Source organism: Notolepis coatsorum (genome assembly GCF_963971535.1).
Source record: "Notolepis coatsorum genome assembly, chromosome: 14".
NCBI classification, from domain to species: domain Eukaryota; kingdom Metazoa; phylum Chordata; class Actinopteri; order Aulopiformes; family Paralepididae; genus Notolepis; species Notolepis coatsorum.
In genome coordinates, this window is record NC_140178.1 from 88950641 (window position 1) to 88975361 (window position 24721).

Here is a 24721-nt window from a genome sequence, read left to right on the forward strand (position 1 = left end):
TGTAACACAAAAGTTACACAACATACAGATATACAGATATATCATGACATTTATGACATACATGACATACAGATATAGTACTGTTGCATTTGTGACATTATCCACACCATTATCCATCACTGATAGTCTATCAGTGAGCTGGATGCAATCCTACCTTGAGGGGAGGGAACAGATGGTGGAGGTAAACGGTACCCTATCCCCCCCCTCACAGTGAGCTGTGGTGTTCCACAAGGAAGCATACTAGGACCGCTACTGTTCCTAATTTATGCAAATGACATGTCGTCAGCTTGTGACTGCAACTTGTTCCTGTTTGCGGACGACTCAGCCCTGCTGGTCTCTGACAAGAACAAGTTACAGGTTGAAAAAACCCTCAGCTCGGAACTAGGCAGAATCTGCATATGGCTCGCTGATAACAAACTATCATTACACATGGGCAAAACAGAGTCCATTCTCTTCGGTTCAAATAACAAACTCAGCAAGACCGACGGCTTCTCAGTTACAGTGGGTGACAATATTGTAACAAGGAAAGATGAAATTACCTACCTGGGTTCCATCCTAGAGGCTAATCTCTCCTGTGACAAAATGGCATTACTTACTTACGCCTGCTACCCCTTCTGGGGCATAGGCCGTCAACAAGTGATCTCCAAGCATCTCTGTCTTGAGCTGTTCTCTCCAGTTGGTTCCAGGTCATCTTCATGGTCTTGGTGTCTGCCTCCAGGTCTCTGCGCCAGGTGTTTCTCGGGCGGCCCCTTTTCCGCTTGCCCTGCGGGTTCCATGTTAGGGCTTGTCTGGTGATGGTACTTGCGGGCTTTCGCAGGGTGTGGCCTATCCAGCGCCATCTGCGTTTCTTAATTTCTTCTTCTGCGGGCAGCTGGTTTGTTCTCTGCCAGAGTTCGCAGTTGCTGATGGTGTCTGGCCATCGGATGTTGATGATCTTCCGCAGGCAGCTGTTAATGAAGACCTGCACTTTCCTGATGGTTGCAGCTGTAGTTCTCCACGTCTCTGCTCCATATAATAGGACTGCCTTGACGTTGGTGTTAAAGAATCTGACTTTGGTGTTGGAAGTCAGTTCTTTTGAGCTCCAGATGTTCCGTAATTGCACGAATGCTGTACGTGCTTTCCTTATTCGTGCTCTAATGTCAGCATCTGTGCCGCCCTGCTTGTCAATAACACTGCCAAGGTAGGTAAAGGCTTCAACTTCTTCCAAAGCCTCGCCATCCAGCATGATTGTGTTGGTGTTGTTTGCTGCATTGGTCTTGAGGATCTTAGTCTTGCCTTTGTGGATGTTGAGTCCCACTTGCGCGGAAGTGGATGCCACGTTGTTGGTCTTCTCCTGCATCTGTTGTTGGGTGTGCGACAGTAGTGCCAAATCGTCAGCATAGTCCAAGTCGTCAAGTTGCGTCCAAGGTGTCCACTGAATCCCGTACCTTCTCTGTGCTGTGGAGGTCTTCATTATCCAGTCAATGGCCAGCAGGAAGAGGAAGGGCGAGAGCAGACAACCTTGTCTGACCCCGGTCTTCATTTGGAATGCCTCTGTGAGCTGCCCTCCGTGGACCACCTTGCATGTCAGTCCCTCATAGGAGTTCCTGATGATGGAAACAATCTTGGTCGGCACCCCGTAATGTCGGAGAAGCTTCCAGAGGGTCTCTCTGTCTAGGCTGTCAAAGGCTTTCTCATAGTCCACAAAATGTATGTACAGGGGCGAGTTCCACTCTATCGACTGCTCCACGATGATGCGCAGCACTGCAATTTGGTCTGTGCAGGATCGGTCCTTGCGGAAACCAGCTTGCTCATCGCGGAGTTGTCCATCGATGAGGTCCTTCATCCTGTTCAAGATTACTCTGTTAAAAACTTTCCCTGGCACTGATAGCAGTGTGATCCCTCTGTAATTTGCGCAATTGCTAAGGTCGCCTTTCTTTGGGATCTTGATGAGATAGCCCTCTTTCCAATCTCCTGGCACGTCTTCTTCCTCCCATATCTTCATGAAGAGTGGGTGGAGCATCTTCACCGTGGTTTCTATATCTGACTTCAGTGCCTCCGCAGGGATGTTGTCTGGTCCTGCAGCCTTTCCGTTCCTCAGCTGCTTGATAGCCTTCCTAATTTCTTCCCTGGTTGGTGCGTTGCAGGCTATGGGTAGGTCTGTGTCAGCCTGTGCGATGTCTGGTGGGTTCTGTGGTGCTGGCCGGTTTAGAAGTTCTTCAAAATACTCCATCCATCTGTTCTTTTGTTGCTCCTCTCCCGTTGTTATCGGTCTTCCCTCTTTGTCCTTCACAGGTCGTTCTGGTTTGCTGTACTTTCCTGCCAGCTTCTTGGTGATGTTGTACAGTTCTCTCATATTCCCCTCTCTTGCTGCTTGCTCTGCCTCTGTTGCCAGGTCATCCATATACCTTCGCTTGTCTGCTCTGATGCTCTTCTTTACTAGCTTGTTTCCTTCTGCATACCTTTCTTGTGCCTTGGCCTTCTCTGCTCTTGTCCGGCTGTTGTTCACTGCCGCCTTCTTCTCCCTCCTCTCTTGGATCTTTCGCAGACTGTCCCCTGAGATCCACTCCTTGTGCTGGTGCTTCTTGGGGCCAAGAACTTCCTGGCAGGTAGACGTTACTGCCTCTTTTATCTCCTTCCAACTGTTCTCCAGGGTGCACTCGTCCTCTTCCAACAGCTCCTGTAAAACTTGGAACTTGTTGCTGAGTGTTACTCTGAACTCTTCCAGCTTACTGGCGTCTCTCAAGGAAGCTGTGTTGTACCTGTGTTGTGTTGTATGTGCCGACATCCAGTTCTTTCTCAGCTTCAGCTTCAGGCTGGCTACGACAAGGTGGTGGTCTGAAGCCACATCTGCTCCTCTCTTTACTCTTATATCCTGCATGGACCTCCTGAATTTCTTGCTGATACAGACATGGTCAATCTGGCACAAAAAAAAGTCAACCAACGAACTCGATTCTTGTACCGGATCTCCTCTCTGGTAAACAAGAATACCCTGAAGACTCTGGCAGGAGCACTCATTCAGGGGTACTACGACTATGCTTGCACCTCATGGTACCAAAGCACCTCAAAGGCGCTAAAAACAAAATTACAAACATCTCAAAACAAACTGGTCAGACTACTGCTTGACCTTACTCCTAGAACCCACCTCACCCCTGCCCACTTTGACAACCTAGGATGGCTTAGAGTAGACGACAGAGTACAGCAACTTGCAATGGGCCTGGTCTACAAGATACACTACACGACCAAGGTACCCATGTACATGTCAAAATACTTCCCAAAGGTCAGTGAATACCACGATCACAACACCAGAGGGAGTTCCACAAATCATGTTCAACCCAGATTCGGCTCAAACAAGGGACTAAACACGTTTCGCAATTATGCCACACAATAATGTGGAAGGCCCTACCCACAGCCGTAAAAGAATGTGAACCCCTACCCTCCTTCAAAACCGCTCTCAAAAAGCACCTACGGGTGGCTGCAATTAGAAACTGGCCCGGGTAAATGGCCAAACCCACCAAACCCCCTCCAATGTCAATCAATCAATCAATCAATCAATCAATCAAATGTATTTGTATAGCACGTTTAAACATGACGCTTGTCAACCAAAGTGCTTCACATAGCTAAGCTAAGTACAAAGAAAAGTATAAAATAAACAGAAAAATTAAATAAAATCACCGGATAGACAAAGGAAAAACAGAACAACACATCAACAAGTACGGCAAGAGTCAAAGTGAGTCAGGGAAGGCCAGGCGATATAGGTGGGTTTTGAGTTTTGATTTAAAAGACTCGATGGAGGGGGCAGATTGAATGGGGATGCTGTTCCAGAGGTCAGGGGCTGCGACCGCAAAAGCACGTCCCCCCCTAGACTTGAAGTTAGACCTACGGGTGGTTAGGAGACCCTTATCAGCCGATCTGAGGGCCCTGGCGTTGGTATAGGGGGTGAGGAGGTCTGCTAGGTAAGCAGGGGCCTTACCATTTAGGTCTTTATAAACCAATAAAGCGCACCGGGAGCCAGTGGAGGGAGGCAAGTACAGGGGTGATGTGAGCTCTCTTCCGGGTACCTGTGAGCAGTCTAGCGGCAGCGTTTTGGGGGAGTTGTAGACGGGCTATGGTGGATTTATTTAGCCCCAGGTACAGGGAGTTACAGTAGTCTAAGCGTGATGATATGAAGGCCTTTCCAGGTCTGAGGGGGAGAGAATGGCCTTGATCTTGGCTATGGACTGGAGCTGGAAAAAGCACCCCTTCACCACCGAGTTTACCTGCCTATTGAAGGAAAACTCTGGGTCAAAGAGCACGCCCAGGTTTTTAACAAAGGGCTTGACTAGGGGAGACAGGTTACCCAGGCTGCTGGCAATGACACTGGTTTGGTTCGGAGGGCCGAAAAGGAGGATTTCACATTTTGACTGATTGAGCTGTAGAAAATTGTGTGCCATCCAGCATTTGATGTCGTCTAGGCAGGAACGAAGACTGTCAAGATTGTTTATATTGTTGGGCTTCATGGGGAGATAGACCTGAGTGTCGTCAGCATAAAAATGGAAGGAGATGTTGTGTTTTTTAATGATCAGACCAAGGGGCAGCATGTATAGGGAGAATAGGATAGGGCCAAGGATGGAGCCTTGTGGAACCCCGCAGGAGAGAGCGGCAGAGGGGGAGGAGCAGTTTCCGATGTTAATGGAGAAGCTTCTATCACTGAGGTAGGAGGTGAACCATGATAGGGCTATGTAGTTTCTTCCCCTTCAAATGTATATATATTTTTTATGATCTCTTTCTCTTAAACAGTACTGTATATTTGTATGTCATAAATGTCTTGATGAATTGAAAATTGGGGACCCTGATGTAAACAAGACGAAAGTATTTTTCTGGTCTGCATCCTCTTAACAGTTGTTTGTATTGAGCCGTACTGTATTGTACCCACTCTGCAATCTGTTAATAAAGTTTTCAATCAATCAATCAATCAATCAATCAATCAATCAATCAATCAATCAAATTTGACGTTTTCTTTTCATCTTTGTCACACCAGTGAAAAGACTGTGAATGTGGATGCAATTTTCATAATTCCTATGTAAGATTCTTATTGTTTTACGACCAATGAAGTCCGGTTGTGCACTACAGTGCACATTTAGTAAAATATTAAGTTTAAGAGTTAAATAAAAAAAAATATATCTTTGAAATGTGTTCTTTAGCACTCAAACACTTAAATTATCACAAAAAAATACAAGTGACAACACCCCCCCCCCCCCTGGGTCTCAGGAGGATAAAATAAAAAGACATGGGAAACTAAAGGATTCTCACTGCATTTTATTACATTTTCTGCACTATAGGCTTTTTGCATTAGTTTTCTTTTCCACAACAGTGCCTAGGGAATATGTTACATCATTATGGACAACAATGAATAGAGATAAATGTCTTATAAAAGTCCAACACTAAGACAACAATGAACATAACAGGTATATTGCAACTCTCATTCTCACGGAATGACACAAGTAGAATTGCACTAAATGGAACAAATGCACACATTTGGTAGATTCTCTCGTTTTTAGTTGAACAATTTAGAGATTTAAATAACTGAATGTATGTAGCAAAACAAAACATTTGCTGATTGATAACATACAAAAACATCTTAATAAACAAGTGTAATAAATAGTTACATAAAAAAAGTAAATAAACACATTTGACACAAAGTAAAGTGCAATTTCCTTGCATCGTCGCAGAGACACACACAGGCATATAACATTTAAACATGATTTCCATATCTGTCTAAATGCACACGACATCATGGAAATATGAGCATGGAAATGAAAACGTCATTACAGCTAAGAATTCAAAACATAACTCAAATTAATATGAATGAGTTCCTCTGAATAAAAAGAGCGACTCACTGGTCCATCATAATGTAAATATGTAAAGATCTGCAGATGACGTAGGCTTCTCAAGTGTGACCGATTTCAACTGGCTATTCATTTTCCTTCTAGTTACCCCGTGGCGTTGTGTGTTACTGACCACTAGGTGGCAGTCTAGGACAGGCCTGGGCCTTGGATCCAAATGGCATCTTAGCCCCCAGGTCGTCTCTAGATGAAGCTACAAAGCTGCTGTTAGCACAAATGACCTTAGGAAAAGCAAGCGTTGGGTGCCTTGATATTCTACTACTGTATCACTGATGAGGGCACTCAATATTTTATGATTCATAACATCACTGTAAACAACACTTTACCCCTAAAGAAAAACACTGGCACTTGTCTTCACACGTCACATTACACAACTCTACTTTGCATACACAGAAGGGAGCGAGAAAAAGGAGAGGTTCTAGCCTATCGTTCTATAGTGCTAGTCTCATTATTATGCTAGTCTCGTTTGTGTACGTCGTCGTTTGACCGGCCGTAGTCTACGTGAATGTATATGCAGCCTCCTCTACAACTCAACACACTATATTGTATTCACTGCAAACTATACACAGTTGCACGTTCCACATGGGTCAGTGGAGACAAAAACTTGGTTCGCTTATTGCAACTCCTCCCAGCTAACTTCCTGTCTTGAGCACAATGTAAACGTTAAGCGGGGGGCACACAAAACATGGCATCAAAAGCACATTGCATAGTGTTCCTGTGCAAGTTCCAATAGTCCGCCCCAATTCGAATGGAATTCAGCCCTTAAACACATAAGAAACACAACAATTGATTGATCAAATGTTGTTTCTGTCAGTTTCCCACATTGCAAGAAGTTTGATACCTACATAGGTCCAGTTTGCAATATGCTAGCATCAAACAGATCTGTTAATATTACTGAATTAATTTGTTGTGTTGTCAGAAGTAGTAACGACCCCCTCTCGCTTCATCGATTGTTTTGTTTTCGGTCTAGCAAGACTTTTTTTCTTTTTTTTAAGAATTTTTGTAATCCTTTTTTCCATGCTGAATGAGTTATTTCCTTTGAAATGATAAGCACATCTCTGGTAAGCACTAGATTTAAAGAACTCCTTCTGCATGATTAGCATATGGGAAACTCAAATACATATTTGTGGTCAACTAATCGATTAGTCTATGAATTGTCTATTGACTGACCATTAGTCGTCTATGGGTTTCTTAAGTCAGGGGCGGCCCTAGTAACAGCTATACTGTGCCTGAACCCTTCTAATAAATGGACATTGAGGGAATCTGTGGTGCAGATTCACTATTACAACTGAACTAAAGCGATGGCACTGGAGTGGATCTGAATGGTGATTGACTGGATGAATAATGCCCTTTTATGGTAACAACAACTTGACAGAAGCCTGCCTGTTGACATGCTGTTATAGTATGTAGTCTGTTGACAAGTTATTATAGTATGTAGTCTGTGGTCTGTTGACATGTTAGTGTGTAGTCTGTGGTCTGATTGCATGCTGTTATAGTATGTAGTCTATTGACATGTTATAGTATGTAGTTTATGGTCTGTTGACATGGTATGTAGTCTGTTGACATGTTATAGTATGTAGTCTATGGTCTGTTGACATGTTGTTATAGTATGTAGTCTATTGACATGTTATAGTATGTAGTCTGTGGTCTGTTGTTATAGTATGTAGTCTGTTGATATGTTATAGTATGTAGTCTGTTGACATGTTATATTATGTAGTATGTGGTCTGTTGTCATGTTGTTATAGTATGTAGTCTGTGGTCAGTTGATATGTTATAATATGTAGTATGTGGTCTATTGGCATGTTATAGTATGTCGTCTGTTGAATGTTATAGTATGTAGTCTGGTCTGTTGACATGTTATAGTCTGTGGTCTGTTGACATGTTAATAGTATGTAGTCTGTTGACATGTTGTTCACAGTGTTTACTACCATAAGGTCTTTTTTATATATATTTTTTCTCATCTTCTCTTTAAATATTCTCTTTAATTTCTCATGTACATGTAGAACATGCATTAGACGTACACTTTTTTTTCTTATTATTTTTTTTTTAACTATATACAACATATTTTGGTGCACGGTACATACATATAACACCATTTACACACGCATGAGAACAGTAGCTGACACAACTTCCCTTCATATTATCTTTATCTACATGTTGGAATCTATTTGGTGTTTTAGGCATGAATGTTTTCCTTCCTTTTGAAAGTCTTAGCCAGTATGTGGCATGGAGATGCTACAATATGCCTTCAGGCCTAAACGGCATCATCTAGGAGTCTCACCCCAGATCACGAGTGATGCTTGGAGGAGCTACGTGCGGAACCTTTCTTATCTGACTGGGCTGAGCCCGTGGCCCCTGAGGATGTCTGGGCTCCCCGACGACCTCCTCCGGATGAAGCCTCCGGTTTTCCTGATGAGCCTTCCCGCTTCTCCTCACTGGTTTTGGTGGATTCTTTGCTCTTGGCCCCCTCCTGGGACCCCACCTTCATAGGCCCCAGCACAGTTTTGGCCACAGTTGTGAGCTGGGTGACGAAGCTGGCCTTCTCCCCAGGGGACACTGGGCGGGACTTGCTGGAACAGGGGGAGGCTGCGGTGGAGGAGGGGGACGTGGGGTTCTCCTCCAGGACCTCTAGGTGGGCTCTCTCCTCCTTGGCCCCCCGGTAGCTGCTCGATGGGCCCTTCTCCGCTCTGGACCTGATGATAGCTGGTACAGGGGTCGTGGAGGTCACCGGAGCTGTGGCTGGAGCATGGGCCGGGATCGGAGGAGCAGGACCTTTGACCCTGATGGTCTCAGCAGGTGCTTTGTCGCTGCCATTAACCCCTCCTTTCACAAGGCCGTCTCCCGTCTCAGTGCCTTTGCTTGGCTTGGACACCTCCGTCACCGCTGCCCTCTGGGCGATAGCTTTGTCTGCACCTGTACCCGTGGCCTTCCCTTTCTCCTCAGCCTTCTCCGGAGCTTTAGCTGCCGGGCTGCTGTCCGTCTGTGTGTATGTGCTCTGCTGCCTCCTTCCCTGGGGCTGCAGGTCCCTCGACTGGGTGCTCAGGGTCGAGGAGCCCCTCTCGCCGGGTTTAGTAGCCGAACCCACGCCGGTCGCCTCGAAGCTCGGAACGCTCGGGTGCGGAGGTCCGTCTCCGGGGCTGGACTTGTTCCCCGGGGTGGAGGAGGGTGTGGAGACCACCGGGCCAGACTTAGTGACCACCGTGGCCGGAGCTGGAGTCTCGGCAGAGGGCGGGGTCTTATCCGTGGCAACAGCAGTGGCCTTGGTCTCGGCCTTAGCAGCAGCGTGGGCCTCGGACGCTGTGACCTGAGCATCTTTCTCTCTCCCCGTGAGCAGTGTGTCCCGGCTTAGCGGCGACTCCTGCCTTCCCAGCCTCCTCACAGGCTTCAGGCCTCCCATCTCTGCTCCCATGGGGGGTGAGGGGGAGGAGGAGTACGAGGGAGATGGAAGAGCAGGCCCATTCTCTCCCTCCATCTCCAGCAGGCTCTGCAGGCTGTGCTCACAGTGGAAGGACTCTCTCCGGTAGTCCCCGTGCGTCACCTCCAGGCTATGTTTGCGCATGGACACGCCCCCCGTGAGGGGAGATGAGGACGAGGAAGAGGAGGAAGAGGAGGAAGGCATGAGGGGAGCCCCGAGCTTCTCAGCCGACTGCACCCGCTGGAGCAGCGGGGATCGGGGCGGCTCTGCACTCTTGGGGCGGGGGCGGGCCACGGGGGGAGAAGAGTGGAGCTTGGCGGGGAAGGTCTGGGTGGTGTTGGAGCTGCCCACCGTGTGGCCACTCAGAGGCGGAGGAGAGGAGGTGGTGGGGGAGGGGGTGTGGGCCAGGGGGGACAGGGGGATGTTACCGGCAGACTTGCAGCGGGCAGAGCGGTACTGCCGGTGGAGTTTAGGGGAGAGGCCGTGCAGGGAGCTGGGTCTCATGTGCTGGGAGGCGGCAGGGGAGTTGGGGGTACTGGAGGCTGGAGAGCTGCTCTGAGAGGAGGTACCTGAGGAGGAGAGAGGAAACTAACATTAAAGATCCCCTCCAGATGTATTTTAAACCCTTAAAATGTTCTATATTGAATAACAACTTGTGTAAATGTTTTCTCTTTTTTCTTTACACCAGATTGTTCAATAAACTAGTGGAAATGGCTCAGCATCATCTCTACACCTTTACCCTCATTAAGAATTAAAATATCTATGAATATGCTGACAACAAGCCCCCCATTGATATTTACCATTTACCAAGATATTCCTACTCAGTTTTCTGTGGTTGCTGGAGTCAAAGGTGTCAAGTTACCACACATTGGCCCACGATAGATTAAACCTATTAGTGACATCACACGTGTCATCATCTTCAGTGCAAGGGTTCAATTATTTTTGTTGAAGGTGAGAAAAAAAACGTATTCTCCGTCCTAGTATGTAGAGGATCCATACTGACCCAGGTAGGGGGACTCGGGCGTGGAGCGGTAGCTCTGGGTGGGGGAGCGGGCGGAGAGGCTGTGTGTGGGGGATCCTGGCAGACTGTCTCCAGACGACAGAGAGCGGTTCAGAGACGACAGGCTGCGACTGGTGTGCAGCAGGTTGGACTGCTTGGTGATCTTACGGAACAAGGAGCTACGCTTCTTCCTGCGAGGACACACAAGGACAGATAGAGATGTTGAGATGATTCACGATGAAGAGGAGGAGTGAAAGCTTGCTACACTCCTATCTCACAAATAGAAGCTTTGCTGTCAACATTGCCAACTGCTCCTCTCCCTCAGCCTCCCTCTTCTGTGGGGTCCCGCAAGGGTCCATCCATGGCCCCATTTTGTTCTCTCTACATGCTACGCCTTGGTTTAATAATTAAAAAGCACAACATCTCCTTTGATTGTTATGCTGACGACACACAGCTTTATGTCTCTCTGAAACCCAACAACCAGTCTTTACTCAATAGTCCTGCCTTGATGACATTAAATGTTGGATGGCACAAACATTTTTACAACTCATTGAAAACAAATGTGAAATAATCCTCTTCGGTCCCCCAGACGCTGTCACCACCCTTACCAACAGTCTAGGCAACCTGTCCGCCCTGGTCAAGCCCTATGTCAAGAACCTAGGTGTAATTTCTTATCCATTTAATTTATATGATATAGTGTCGGCCGAGGGATCCTGAATTAATCTCACTACATGTTAACTTGACCGGCTGTGATATGTAGTTAGCATGGCGTAGCATTACATATTACAGCTGTTGAGCAGCACAGTTAAGTGTAAGATGGAGATGGAAACTTAAAAAAACTCCTTCCCAAACCTAAAAAAACTCCTTCCAAAATCTAAAAAAAAACCTCCCTCCCAAACCTAAAAACATCCTTCTCAAGCCTAAAAGATATAATATTATATATATATCTTATCTTATCGTATCTTATATACACAACTATTATACATATTTAACATACTCTTGTCCTTCCTTGGTTCCCGTCTTCTTGTTTCTCCGCGCCATCTTGGACTTGTAGCTGGACTTGCGGGCGGGACCCACTTTGATAGAGGTGTTCTCAAACGGAGTGGTGGTAACTGTCACCCTGTTTCCACTCTGGACATGTGTGGAAACAATAAAGAATTCAATATTAGTTGTCAGTTGTTTCCCGAAGTTGTTTTCATAAAGATGTTAACACATTCGGGCCATTGGGATTAGACGGGCCCCACTCTATGAGGCCAGCTTTTCATTACAAGTTTTTACTGTGCGTGAGGTTGTTTGTAGAGCTAAATCTATATTTTATATTATTGCTATGTGTCCATTGTCATTGTCAATTGACAGTATAAACCTTCAATATGCCATAAAGAAATAATTTTTTCATCAATACGTTCCCGTTTTATAGCGTCGTGAATATGAACTATATACCGGAATGGTCTTGGGTAATTCCTGCAAAGCTAGTTATAGGGCGCTAAGCTAATAACGTTAAATCGATTGGCGTTTCGGCCCTACACAAGCTAGAGTTAAAAATCTAAATGTATATGATCAGTATCATGTTCCACCATGAATGCATGAAAGGGGAGGGGGCGGGGGAAGTTGTTTCTGATTATTGATTACCAATAACGGCATTCGTTATTGCAACATCATACGCTGATCGGGTGGATGGCTATGAGAACAAGGCCCGATCAGGCTGAAATTGACGTCAAATCGCTCTTACCTGTGGCCGGTTGGATTCCAAAAAGAATTTCCCAGTTATTTGATCGCCATCTGGTAGATCGATATGTCCATTGGCTGATGCTATATTCCTTTACTGCATACTGAATTCGGCGTCGCAAAAAGTATTCCAGGCGATCTGGTGAAGCCATAGCTTTAGGCTAACAGAAAAGCTAACCCGGAGCGAAATAAAAGTGACACCCGGTCTGCAACAGGGGAAACTGCATTCTCGAGACAGCGCCAATACCAGGATCTGGCCGGTACTTCACTTTCGGAGTCCCAATATGCCCTTTCCAGCCAAAATGTGACAACATCCGGGATATTAAAATGGAATAAAAACAAAAACAAGCTTAACACGTATATATACGTGGTTGGCCGTCAAGCGCTGGCTCCCAATCACGTATATATACGTGGTTGGCCCCGAATCGGTTAATTTAGTTTGATGATTCATAACAAAACGTTCCCAATATAAGAGTTTGGAACCTGATGATTCACTACACAATAAAGGCCTTTCGCGGAATGTTTAGAACAATGGTTGCTATGTGCAAAACCTCCCATCACAGTCAGGACAGCTGAAACCCATCCAATCATCTACTGTCGACTAAAAACACACTTCTTCAATCAATATCTAAAAAAAAAAAAAAATAGTCCTTACTGTCTTCTACTGTCAAGTTTTCAAGTTTGTTTATTATTTGTCACAACAAAATACAGAATTAGTTACAGCGCTACCGGAGTCTCATGGCCAGTACAGAGAGACTCAGAAGGAGCTTCTATCCCAGGCCATCAGGATGCTCAATGACAATGACACAGTGGCGGCTGCTGACCAAATTTCTTGGTGAAGCACAAAATTATTATATTATATTATATATTAAATGATATTTTTAAAACATCCCCAAGGCTGCAACACCCCCATTCCTCCCAGGTGTCAGGCTCCTCATTCGCTTCCATTCATTTTGGGGACCATGTTTAAATATCATACTTCTGAAGTATAAACAAACTATACTGCTGTGACGATTTCAATAAAACAGACCATTCTGAGTCAATGGTACATGCTTGTACAACTGTACAAGCATAAACTGTACATTGGAATATCTAACATGTATTTACCACCTTCCTCTGCGAGGCCACAGATGGGTTTTATGGACAATTACGTGGGTAATTTTTTTATTCCAGTCAACGCCGTACTGCGTGTGAGAGAGAGAGAGAGAGGGAGAGAAAGAGAGAGCGAGAGAGAGAGCGAGATAGACAGGGAGAGAGAGAGAGAGAGAGAGAGAGAGAGAGAGAGAGAGAGAGAGAGAGAGAGAAAGAGAGGCAGTAAGAGAGAGAGAGAGAGCGAGAGAGAGAGAGAGAGAGAGAGAGAGAGAGAGCGAGGGAGAGAGGCAGTGAGAGAGAGAGAGAGAGAGAAAGAGAGAGAGCGAGATAGACAGGGAGAGAGAGAGCGAGAGAGAGGGAGCATGAGAGACAGGGAGAGAGAGAAAAAGAGAGAGAGAAAGAAAGAGAGAAAGAGAGAGAGAGAGAGAAAGAAAGAGAAAGAAAGAGAGATATATATCGCGCCACTCACTCATATCAGACGTCACCTCACTGCACTTATGTGTATCAAATATCATGTATGTGACAAATAAACCTCTTGAATTTTGACTTGCCATATTCAATCAGTTTCAGTAACTACAGAACAGTACATTAGACTCACTTGTTGTTTGGTTGCATCGGGTTGGAACGAGCCTTGAGCCGTCGCGTTAACCCTTTGAGAAGCTTTTGTCAGCTTCTGACAGGGCTTGATAAAGTGTATGTCCAGACTCCATATAGATCCAAATCCAACATTGTCAGTAATGTACAGTATCTCATGCTGATCTCTCCAACTCCTGAGATTACACTTCTTATATCTTGTTATTACCAAACCACGAGCCTAGCTAAGCTGACGCACTGAATCTAAACTACTACACTGGACTGACTGGTGCCGCCCCGCCACAGTCAATAGGGTCTATGCAGTTCCGCGTAGCATTAGCTGGCACCATTCTCTGATTGGATTTCAAGGCTGTCAATCATTCAATCCCCGTTCGTGAATGGCAAGCGCAAAAATGCACGGACCGGGCTTAGATGACGTTAATAGCCTATTTTGATTGGCTATTATATTCATAAGGTCAGCCCGTGCAGGATAGTTACAGTGTGTTGCACTAAGTGATTGACAGCTCTCCATTACTAGTGCAGTATGGGAACAGGGCAGGCCTGATCAGAGAGCTCAGAGCTGTCACTGGCCATTTTTGAAGAAATAAAAAATTCACTGGATTTTTTTTTACAGAGGAAAACATTTCTAATAATAAAAAATATATAATAATAATAAAAAATATATATATATATGTAAATTAATAATAATTGTGAGTGAATTTGTGCTTCACGTGTTGTCATTGAATAACCTCCACTGCAATGACACTATGTAACAACCCATCATCTAAACTCACTGCACACACATCCACATAAGGTGAGTGTTTGTCACTTTAAACAAACACTCACCTTACCACTCACTTTAGACACTTTAACACACTTTATATTTATCTATCATACATCATTTGCACCCTACCCTAAGTTTTGTACCCCATCTCATTTCTGCATTGTACCTCACTGTTACTAATTTTACTCTGTATTGTATATTGTATATACCGGTATGTATATTGACTTTACTTACTTTTTACTGACTTCTTAGTGATTTTTTTATTTTTTTACTTACTTACTTACTTACTTTATTTGTACTGTATGTAGCACACTCTCAGGGGCTCATACAGAAATAAGCATTTCATCATAAAGTATTCTGTATTTTGTTGTGACAAATAATAAACTCAAAAACTCAAGTTTGACACTTCTAGATGAACAACACCACTTACCTTTAGCCACCAGAGGTGAACCCCTCCTGCTGACTTGTTCAATTTGTAAGTCGCTTTGGATAAAAGCGTCAGTTATATGACTAAATGTAAATGTAAAACAACAGTGCTAGGTGTTGATATATGAGAAATGTATCAACACAAATGTTTTACTGAATCTTGTAAATATGTTGCAATGGTACATTCATTTCATGCTTTCCAATGTTTTACCTCCTCTACCTCTGGACAGAATAATAGGCTTTTTGTTTCAAAAGTGATTACAAATGGTTACAGGCAGCCATGTTGGAACAATAGAAGCACCTGCATTTTTTCCCTAACCTCTCACCTTCAGGATGAGCTCCACCACCTCTGTGTGGACCAGGCCGTGAACCGACTCCCCGTTCACGTGAGTGATGAGGTCACCAGCGCTAAGTCCTGCCTCCTGGGCGGGGCCTCCATCCTCCACGTGCTGTGATTGGATCAAATAGCCAGTCAGTCAAACAACTTCACCCACACGGTTACAAGAGCTGTGTTTATCTGCATACACATGCAAGAGCTCTGATGGGGGGAGGGGGGGGTCGCTCCGTCAATAAACTGCAATATAAACCAGTGATTTAGGTCAGCCATAATAGCAGGGCAAAACCTAGGAGATAAACATCACCCTATCTGCCAACGGCTTTCTCAATAAAGCCATCAATAACAATGTCTCTGTCGATACATAAGCACTGTTTCTCTCACCCAGACCATGTGGTGCACGCTGTAGACGTCACTGTCCCCCATGTACACTCGGATGGCTCGCAGGGTGAAGCCGTATTTCTTCCCCGAGCGGTGGATGGTGATCGGGGAGCGGACAGCGCTGACCGTGGGGGAGTAGTCTCGGCTGGGAGAGGAGTCACGGGAGGAGGGGTTGGAGGAGACGGAGCGCGGGGACATGGGGCTGGCCAGAGGAGAGGTGCCATGCTGCTCCACTAGGGAGGGAGGGAGGGAGGGAGGGAGGGAGGGAGGGAGGGAGGGAGGGAGAGATGAGGTTAAAACAGGGATTAAAGGTGCTCTATGTAGTTTTGGAGTCAGAAAAGTGAAATAATTCAAAGGTATCCTATACAGAAAAGGATTATAAGTCTGCCTTCAGAAAGCTTTATAAAAAAAAAAGTCCTTGCAAGAATCGTATATATATGTGGATTTATTACCATATGTTTTACTTCAAATATTTTGGTAGAACATATAAAAAGCTTCTATATGGGTATATCCTCTTAACTCATTTACTGCCACGCTGGGAATGGGATATGACTATGTGCTGCTGTAACAAGTGTCAAATGAACATTGTTTATTATTATTATTAAGGATTGAAATGTCACCAAATCCTGTTTACAAATGTTTAATGTTTACAATTGTTTATTATTTCTTTATACCAAAGACACTTTTATTTGAACGTCACTTGAGAAAGTTCACGTTCAAGAGTTTTGCCTTCCGGGTCAATTATTAGCGCGTGTTAGAAGCAACCTTTTCCGGTTTGGGGTTCAGTTTGCAACAACCATCCAACGTGGGAGGTACGTCTTGACTATTGTAGCGCGCAGCACTTTATGTATTACTCGGTTGTATATATATTTTGAATAAGAATTGAATGTTAACAAATGATAATAACTCGATAGTGTTGTAATGAATGGTGTGGTTAGGTTATATGCACAATTGGAGGTTTTAGCCGGTGTATTCCACCGTGGTAACATAGTCAATTTATTGTTCTCTGTCAACAGACTTGACTGAGAATATAATTGTGACGCTGTTCCTTGTGGTATTTCAACCACCCTTTTGATACAGGTATGTGTGCATTAAGATGTCGATTTATTGTGTAATTTGTTTAGTTTGCAACAACCATCCAACGTGGGAGACTTGACTGAGAATATAATTGTGACGCTGTTCCTTGTGGTATTTCAACCACCCTTTTGATACAGGTGGCTCTCCATCGACGACCACCTGAATAAATGACTGAACTGTTGTCCATTGTTTGCTGACTCGTCACTTCACATCACGCCCAGAACACAACGCAGGAACCACGTGTGTTAGGCAGGCCTACACACAGAACGTCCGTTACACTGCCACGCATTAAACCAATGGAGTCGCTCACCTTGTTTGCAGGGCTATAACTATATATTATAGCTATGGATGCAATACTATGGCCCATTTGACATCGAGTATCTATCGTTCAAGATGTGAAAAAGGAAAAATGTTCCATCCATACATTCCCGTTTTATACCGTGGTGAATATACAACAAGATACAAGATACAAGATACAAGAGTTTTATTTGTCACGGCATACAGGTATACAGTGAAATGCGGGGGGTCTCGCCCGCAACGATGTGCAAATACAAGTAATAATATAAGAGTCCAACCAATAGTGCGACATAGTGCAATAAACAAGTAAACAAAGTAGGCATATCGGTATCTGTACATGAGCTATTTACAGAGCTATTTACGATCTCAAGCTATACTATTCTTAAAGTGATCTTTCCTTCTGTAAAGTGTCCATAATGTGCAGCATGAGTGTGTGTGTGCTCATGTTAAAGTGGCTGCTAGTGTGTGAGCGTGTACAGTGTGTGTGTTGTGTGTGTGCTCATGTGTGCTTGTGTGTGGAGAGTTCAGTGTTCAAGGCTCTGATGGCCTGGGGGAAGAAGCTGAGCCGAAGTCTCTCTGTCCTAGTAGCTGGTGCTCGCAGGCGTTTGCCTGACCGCAGCAGCATGAACAGGCTGTTGTTGGGGTGGTGAGGGTCTTTCATTATCCTGCAGGCTCTGGATTTGCACCTCTTGTTGTATAGGACCTGCAGGGTTGGTAGTGCAATACCTGTGGTACGCTCGGCTGAGCGCACCACTCTCTGTAGGGCCTTCTTGTCCTGTGCCATGCTGTTGCCATACCAGGCAGTGATGTTTCCAGTCAAGATGCTCTCTACAGCTCCGGAGTAGAAGGACTGGAGTATCTTCCCAGATACTCTGAACTTCCTTAACTGTCTCAGGTGGTAGAGTATGGTTTTAGAGCGGTTTAGGGTAATTCCTGGGAGGCTAGTAATAGGCCGTGACGCATATTAAACTTAATCCATTGGCATTTCATCCATATACACGCTACAATAAAAAATTCAAATGCATATGATTGGTATATTATGTTCCATCATGAATGCATGAAAGGGGGGGGTCGTTTCTGATTAATTGATTGTCAATAACGGCATTCGTTAGTACAACAGCATACGCTGATCAGGGCGATGGCTATGAAAACAAGGCACAATCAAGCTGAAATTGACATTAAATTGCTCTTACCTGTGGCCGGTGAGATTCCAAAAAGAATATTCCAATTATTTGATTGCCATCTGGTAGATCGTATGTCCATTTGGGCCACGACATAACCCACCACAGCATAATGAATCGGGGGTCCCGAAAACTATTCAATGCGATCGGGTAAAGCCCTCGGTCCAGGTTACTAGAAAAGTTCACCCGGATGAATTTCATCGACACACAGCCCTATACACAGAGTCTGAAAGGGAGTGCAACATCGGCCGCATACCACCAGGTATTCACCACCTAATACTCAATGTATTAGGTGCTCGCAATCTCCGGGAATAAGACAAAACAACCAACAAGTGTCATTCTGAAAAAAGTTACCACCTCCTGTTTCCTTTTCCGGTAATCGGTCCAATCACGTCTGACCGGTGAAAATTATTGACCACTTTTGTAGCCAATGAAATTCTGCAAACGGGGATATGACTCTAAAGCCATGTATTTCAAATGCTTCGTCCTGAGATTATTATTCATACAGTAAATATTTGAAGCGTTCAAGAGTTATAGCGTTTGGAGACATAGGGTCTCCAAATGGCCCTTTGTAGACTCCAAGTGGCCATTTTGGAAAAACGCATAGACATACCATTAGAAAAAGTTGTGTAAAACACTCATTTTCTGTGGTAATAATAATAATAATAATAATAATAATAATAATAATAATAATAATAATAATAATAATAATAATAATAATAATAATAATAATAATAATAATAATAATAGATTGAATTTGTAATGCACTTTTTGTTCCTGGGATCCCAAAGTGCTACACTACAGGGTTAAAACATAGTTAAAAAAATAAAAGTTATTAGTAAAACAAATAAAATACAGAATAAAAATAAGATAAAAATAGAACACAGTTAATTAAAAACATAGTATAAACAGAAAATTTAAAAACAACGTCCGCAGCCAGCACAAGAAAATAAAAATAAAAAGCTAACAGTCAAAGGCCTTTTTGAACAGATAGGTTTTCAGGCCTGCTTTAAAAGAGTCCAGGCTCTGTGGTGCCTTCAGCTGGATGGGGAGGCTGTTCCACAGGCGTGGTGTAGCCGTAACCTGCAGATCTGAGGGTGCGGGTGGAGGATTGTGGAGTGATGAGTTCCTGAAGGTAGAGGGGTGCGTGTCCGTTTATGCAGTTATGGGTGAGCATCAGGATTTTGTAATTGATCCGGGATGAGACGGGGAGCCAGTGTAGTGAGTGGAGGATGGGGGTTATGTGATCGTGTTTACGGACTCTCATCAGGATCTTGGCAGCGCTGTTCTGGATGTATTGCAGCTTTTGGATGCTCTTGATAATGTATTGTTATCAACTTTGGACCTGTACTAGATAAGGCTTTAGGCTATGGACCCATTGTGTCTTCCAGGTCATACCTATCAGCTGGAACCTGTAAGAGGCCTCTGTTTGCAAGATAATTCAAATGGAAGTAGACATTATATATTTTTAACTTAACTTAACTTAAAAATAAAAACACTCAGAGTGATTATTCCTGTTGTGGATGAAAATTCAGAATGTTTCCTTTCAAAAGAGACCAGACTCATGCATGTGCTATAAGAATAAAGAATAATAAATAGCAGATTACCATTTTCAGGTGTTTTTGGAAAAATGTGCCCGCCTGTTAACACAATGGAGGCCAAACCCGAGATAAGTCGGGTTAACTCGTCCACGGTTGGGCGCCAGACCCGAGATTTCTCGGGTTTTGGTCGTTATTTCTTTTATTCAATATTTCCATTCATTATCCATCCAGGGAGCCTGACGTTATCATTGGGAATGGGTCTGAGATCACAAAAGTCCAATACCGCCGCCTGGTGGGTTGCGGCCTGTATTGCACATCCTGTGAAACTAGTCGGGCATGACGAGCGCTTATAACGCATGGATTTATAAGAATCAAACATTCCCGATTCATGTTCTTTGGTGGATTATGTTATGGACACGATCGACATCAATACTTGGAATGGCGATCAGATAATTGGAATATTCTTTTTGGGGTACATCCTAGTCAAGGTATATAAAACATAAAACAGGGACACGTCCCCAAGGACTTCAAAATTGCGAGAGTGACCCCTCTGCACAAAAAGGGCAGCAAATTAGACCCAGGCAACTACCGCCCTGTTTCTATTCTTACCCCCATCTCGAAAGTCATAGAGAAAATAGTCTACGAACAGGTCGAAAAGTACCTGGCGGAAAAAAATCTAATCTACGAATTCCAATCTGGCTTCAGAACGTCCCACTCCACTGACACATGCCTCCTCTATTTGAACGACCACATCAAACAAGAGGTGGACGCGGGCAAATACTGCGGTATGGTCATGCTGGACCCACAAAAGGCCTTCGACACTGTCAATCAGAATGGAGTGATTGACAAGCTAAAAGCAATTATCAGTGAGCTGGATGCAATCCTACCTGGAGGGGAGAGAACAGATGGTAGAGGTAAACGGTACTCTATCCCCCCCCCTCACAGTGAGCTGTGGTGTTCCACAAGGAAGCATACTAGGACCGCTACTCGTCCTAATTTATGCAAATGACATGTCGTCAGCCTGTGACTGCAACTTGTTCCTGTTTGCGGACGACTCAGCCCTGCTGGTCTCTGACAAGAACAAGTTGCAGGTTGAAAAAACCCTCAGCTCGGAACTAGACAAAATCTGCATATGGCTTGCTGATAACAAACTATCATTACACATGGGCAAAACAGAGTCCATTCTCTTTGGTTCAAATAACAAACTCAGCAAGACCGACGGCTTCTCAGTTGCCGTGGGTGACAATATTGTCACAAGGAAAGACAAAATTACCTATCTGGGTTCCATCCTAGAGGCAAATCTTTCCTGTGACAAAATGGCATCCAATGTAATAAAAAAAGTCAACCAACAAACTCGATTCTTGTACCGGATCTTCTCTCTGGTAAACAAGAATACCCTGAAGACTCTGGCAGGAGCACTCATTCAAGGGTACTACGACTATGCGTGCACCTCATGGTACCAAAGCACCTCAAAGGCGCTTAAAACAAAATTACAAACATCACAAAACAAACTGGTCAGACTACTACTTGACCTTACCCCCAGAACCCACCTCACCCCTGCCCACTTTGACAACCTAGGATGGCTTAGAGTAGACGACAGAGTACAGCAACTTGCAATGGGCCTGGTCTACAAGATACACTATACGACTAAGGTACCCATGTACATGTCCAAATACTTCCCAAAGGTCAGTGAATACCACAACCACTACACCAGAGGAAGCTCAACAAATCATGTTAAACCCAGATTCGGCTCAAACAAGGGACTAAACACGTTTCGCAATTATGCCACATCAATGTGGAACGCCCTACCCAAAGCTGTAAAGGAATGTGAATGCCTACCCACATTCAAAACCACTCTTAAAGAGCACCTACGGGAGGCTGCAATTCGAAACTGGCCACCGTAAATGCCCAAAACCCCCACCACCTCCTAATAGACAGTCTCCTCCCCACCGCATGTATATATTCCCTCCCCGCTGTATGTATATTTCTATCCCACCCACCCACCCCCTCCTAATGTACAGTCCCCTCCCCATCATATGTATATACTCTGTCAGGATCTAGGGGTAACAGTACTGTATATTTGAATACCGTTTATGTCACAAATGTATCAGTACTAAATACCTATATGTCCCTATGCCATAAATGTCATGTATGTTGTGTATGTCATAAATGTCTATATGAATTGAAAATGGGGGACCCTGATGGAAACAAGACAAACATCTTTCTCAGGTCTGCATCCCCTTAACAATTGTGTGTATTGAGCCGTACTGTATTGTACCCATTCTGCAATCTGTTAAATAAAGTTTTCATTCATTCATTCATTCATTCATTCATTCATTCATTCATTCATTCATTCATTCATTCATTCATTCATTCATTCATTCATTCATTCATTCATTCAAGGTAAGGGCTATATGCGTTGATCCAATAATTCCTTCATTGCGATCGGAGCGTATGTGTGTATATGTACTGTGTAATGTATTCCGTTGGTGACGATCAAAGCATAAAAAAATCGCGCGATAAAAAAATTTATTAATCTATTCTCAAAGTTGGGTCTGGGAGCCAATTACATTAGCTGATGTATACCTGGTCGAATTACTCTGTGTGTGTGTGACTGTGTGTGTGAGTACGCAATGCTGTGGAGAGGTACAAGGTAGAGCCAAGTGCCAGCTTGGATCAGTGTCCACTGAAGTGGTGGTCAGACCACACTGCTGTCTATGGTAAGCTGGCCCACATTGCCCTGAAGTACTTGGGGACCCCTGCCTCACCTGTCCCATGCGAGAGACTGTTCTCTTTATCAGGCCATATTGTACAGAAGAAGAGAGCTAGTTTGTCACCAGCCAATGTGAACAAGCTGGTCTGTCTGAGTGACTGGTGGAAGAAGGAGAAGTAGAGATTGGACTGATTGAGTCAAGCCATGTCACATAGCTACTGAGTGACTGTACTGGTAACATTATTTGTGTTCTGAATAAAACAATTTATTAAACACAAGTACATCTTATTGAACATTATTTTGATATTTCATTACCAATTATCATAGCAAAACAGCTTTTTCAAACAGTCTGTAATGCATTTTGGAAACGGGAGATGGGCTCATGGTGTAATGGGCCACGTGGCCTGAGAAACGTGAGGAGGAAAGAATTCTGGTCATTATTTGGGTAGAACACACATATTTTGAATGCCTTCGGCAGACTTCAAATGAGCCATTTTAATCTAGATTAATCTAGATTAACTCCAGGATTGCAGATAGATTAATCTAGATAAATTCTTTTTATCTATGCCCACCTCTAGTGTTTAGTGAAATGCACGTATTGCTGCATAGTGTAGTTTTCTGGGATTAGACAGGATTACTCTAAAACTATACTTATATTCACCACGGTATAAAACGGCAATGTATGGATGAAGAAATTATTTCTTTTTCACAAATTGAACGATAGATAATCGATGTCGAATGGGCAATATTATTATATCCATAGCTATGATATATAATATAGTTTTAGCCCTGCAAACACAGCCACTTATTCCTATTAGTGCTGTCAGGCGATTACATTTTTTTATCTAATTAATTACAGGATTTGTAATTCATTAATTAATCTAATTAATCGCATTTTAATCGCATAACCATTTTAGGCCTGATATTCTATATTCTATAATCATATTTTAAATAGCATGTGTCCGGATGGCAGAATTCAGTACTGTATCTACAAAACCTTCTGTTTAATCGTCTTCCATTTATTCATTTGCTTAGATTTTTCAGGTCTGGTCAATTTTAGCATGGTGTTATTCACAGTCAAAGATAAAAAAAAATTTATTGATATTCTCATTTGGTTCATTACAATTTACTCAAGCATAGTAACAGACACAGTATTTCTGACACTGGGAATACATTCCCTGAGATGCATAGATGTCCCTAGAATCAGATACCAAGAACATGCAAATGGACATATTAAAAAAAAGTCTGTAAATGTGTATTCTACGTTCTTATGGAATTTTTCTTTTAAATATGTTTTTATTTATTTATTTTGTATTCATTTTGAGTTAATTTTCATAACACGATAATTTGCTGTGTAATTAATTAATCTAATTAATGGGATAATCTGACAGCCCTAATTCCTATACATTAAAGCGTTGGCCTTTCAACTACACAGTAAACAGCGCCCTCTGGAGCTGAATGAGTTAAGAGGATATTTTGATAAATACACCATCCTCAAAGGAAAATGGACTGTTGTTGTTTACAAAGGCAGAATCACGATTGAGTTGGGTTCACAGCGTCTCAAAGTGATTTTGTTGTGATTTATAATAACATAAGATAGAATAATTGTACATTTGTTTTGGCTTTGCAAATGGAAAAACATTTCTGAGGAATATTTTTTGTTATCACAATTTAACAGACAAAGGCAAATTCATGTTCACATTTTACTCGAGAAATAGATTTCTAGTTGAGCCACGTCGTTCTCTCACCTGCAGGGATGATGACAGACAGGGCCGTGGCGGAGGCAGATTTGATGACTTTGGTCCCGGGTCGCGAGGTGTGCTTGTCTCCCTCCGCGGAGAGCTGCTGCTGCTGGCGGACCCTCCTCAAGACCAGGTCGTTGGTGGCCCCTCGAGGCCCCTGGGGATCCGGGACTCCCAGAGAAGCAGAGCTGCCTGCTGCGAGAGGCACCGACCCATCAGCGGGTCTTAACAGCTTGTCTGTGATGGAGAAACACGAATGGTAACTGTGACAACAATGGTCCTCATTCTCGAACGGACATACGTAAAACATACCAAGGAATTTCTTCGTAACTCGATTTACGTACTTATTCGGCATTCTCGAATGGCCTTGTATTGTAAATTCTTTGTAGGATTTACGTACTCGAAAAAGCAGTCGTAAATTGGACAGACCCGTGTTCTCAACATCTTTCAGTCATTGGGGATTGCCGATACTGCTCCGTTCAAGCAAAAATTCTAGCACTTTACAATTCAAGTGCAATAAAATTAGCACATTAGTACTCTGGTACAAGTACCAGTCACAGTCACTTTAACACTTGG

General features: G+C 43.7%; 1 protein-coding gene across 1 annotated transcript in view; it reads right to left on the bottom strand.

Annotated features, from left to right (window-relative positions):
* Nucleotides 1–8151: 8151 nt before the first annotated feature.
* The window catches only part of LOC311240628 (microtubule-associated serine/threonine-protein kinase 1-like), a gene marked incomplete at both ends in the record, with an annotated part of 155423 nt that continues 138853 nt past the window's right edge, over nucleotides 8152–24721 (bottom strand). Inside the window, 6 exons of the mRNA XM_084329200.1 lie at nucleotides 8152–9848; nucleotides 10283–10470; nucleotides 11277–11410; nucleotides 15206–15328; nucleotides 15598–15827; nucleotides 24152–24382. Of these exons, the coding sequence (XP_084185326.1) occupies nucleotides 8152–9848; nucleotides 10283–10470; nucleotides 11277–11410; nucleotides 15206–15328; nucleotides 15598–15827; nucleotides 24152–24382 (2603 nt within the window). The remainder of the gene's footprint in view (nucleotides 9849–10282; nucleotides 10471–11276; nucleotides 11411–15205; nucleotides 15329–15597; nucleotides 15828–24151; nucleotides 24383–24721) is intronic.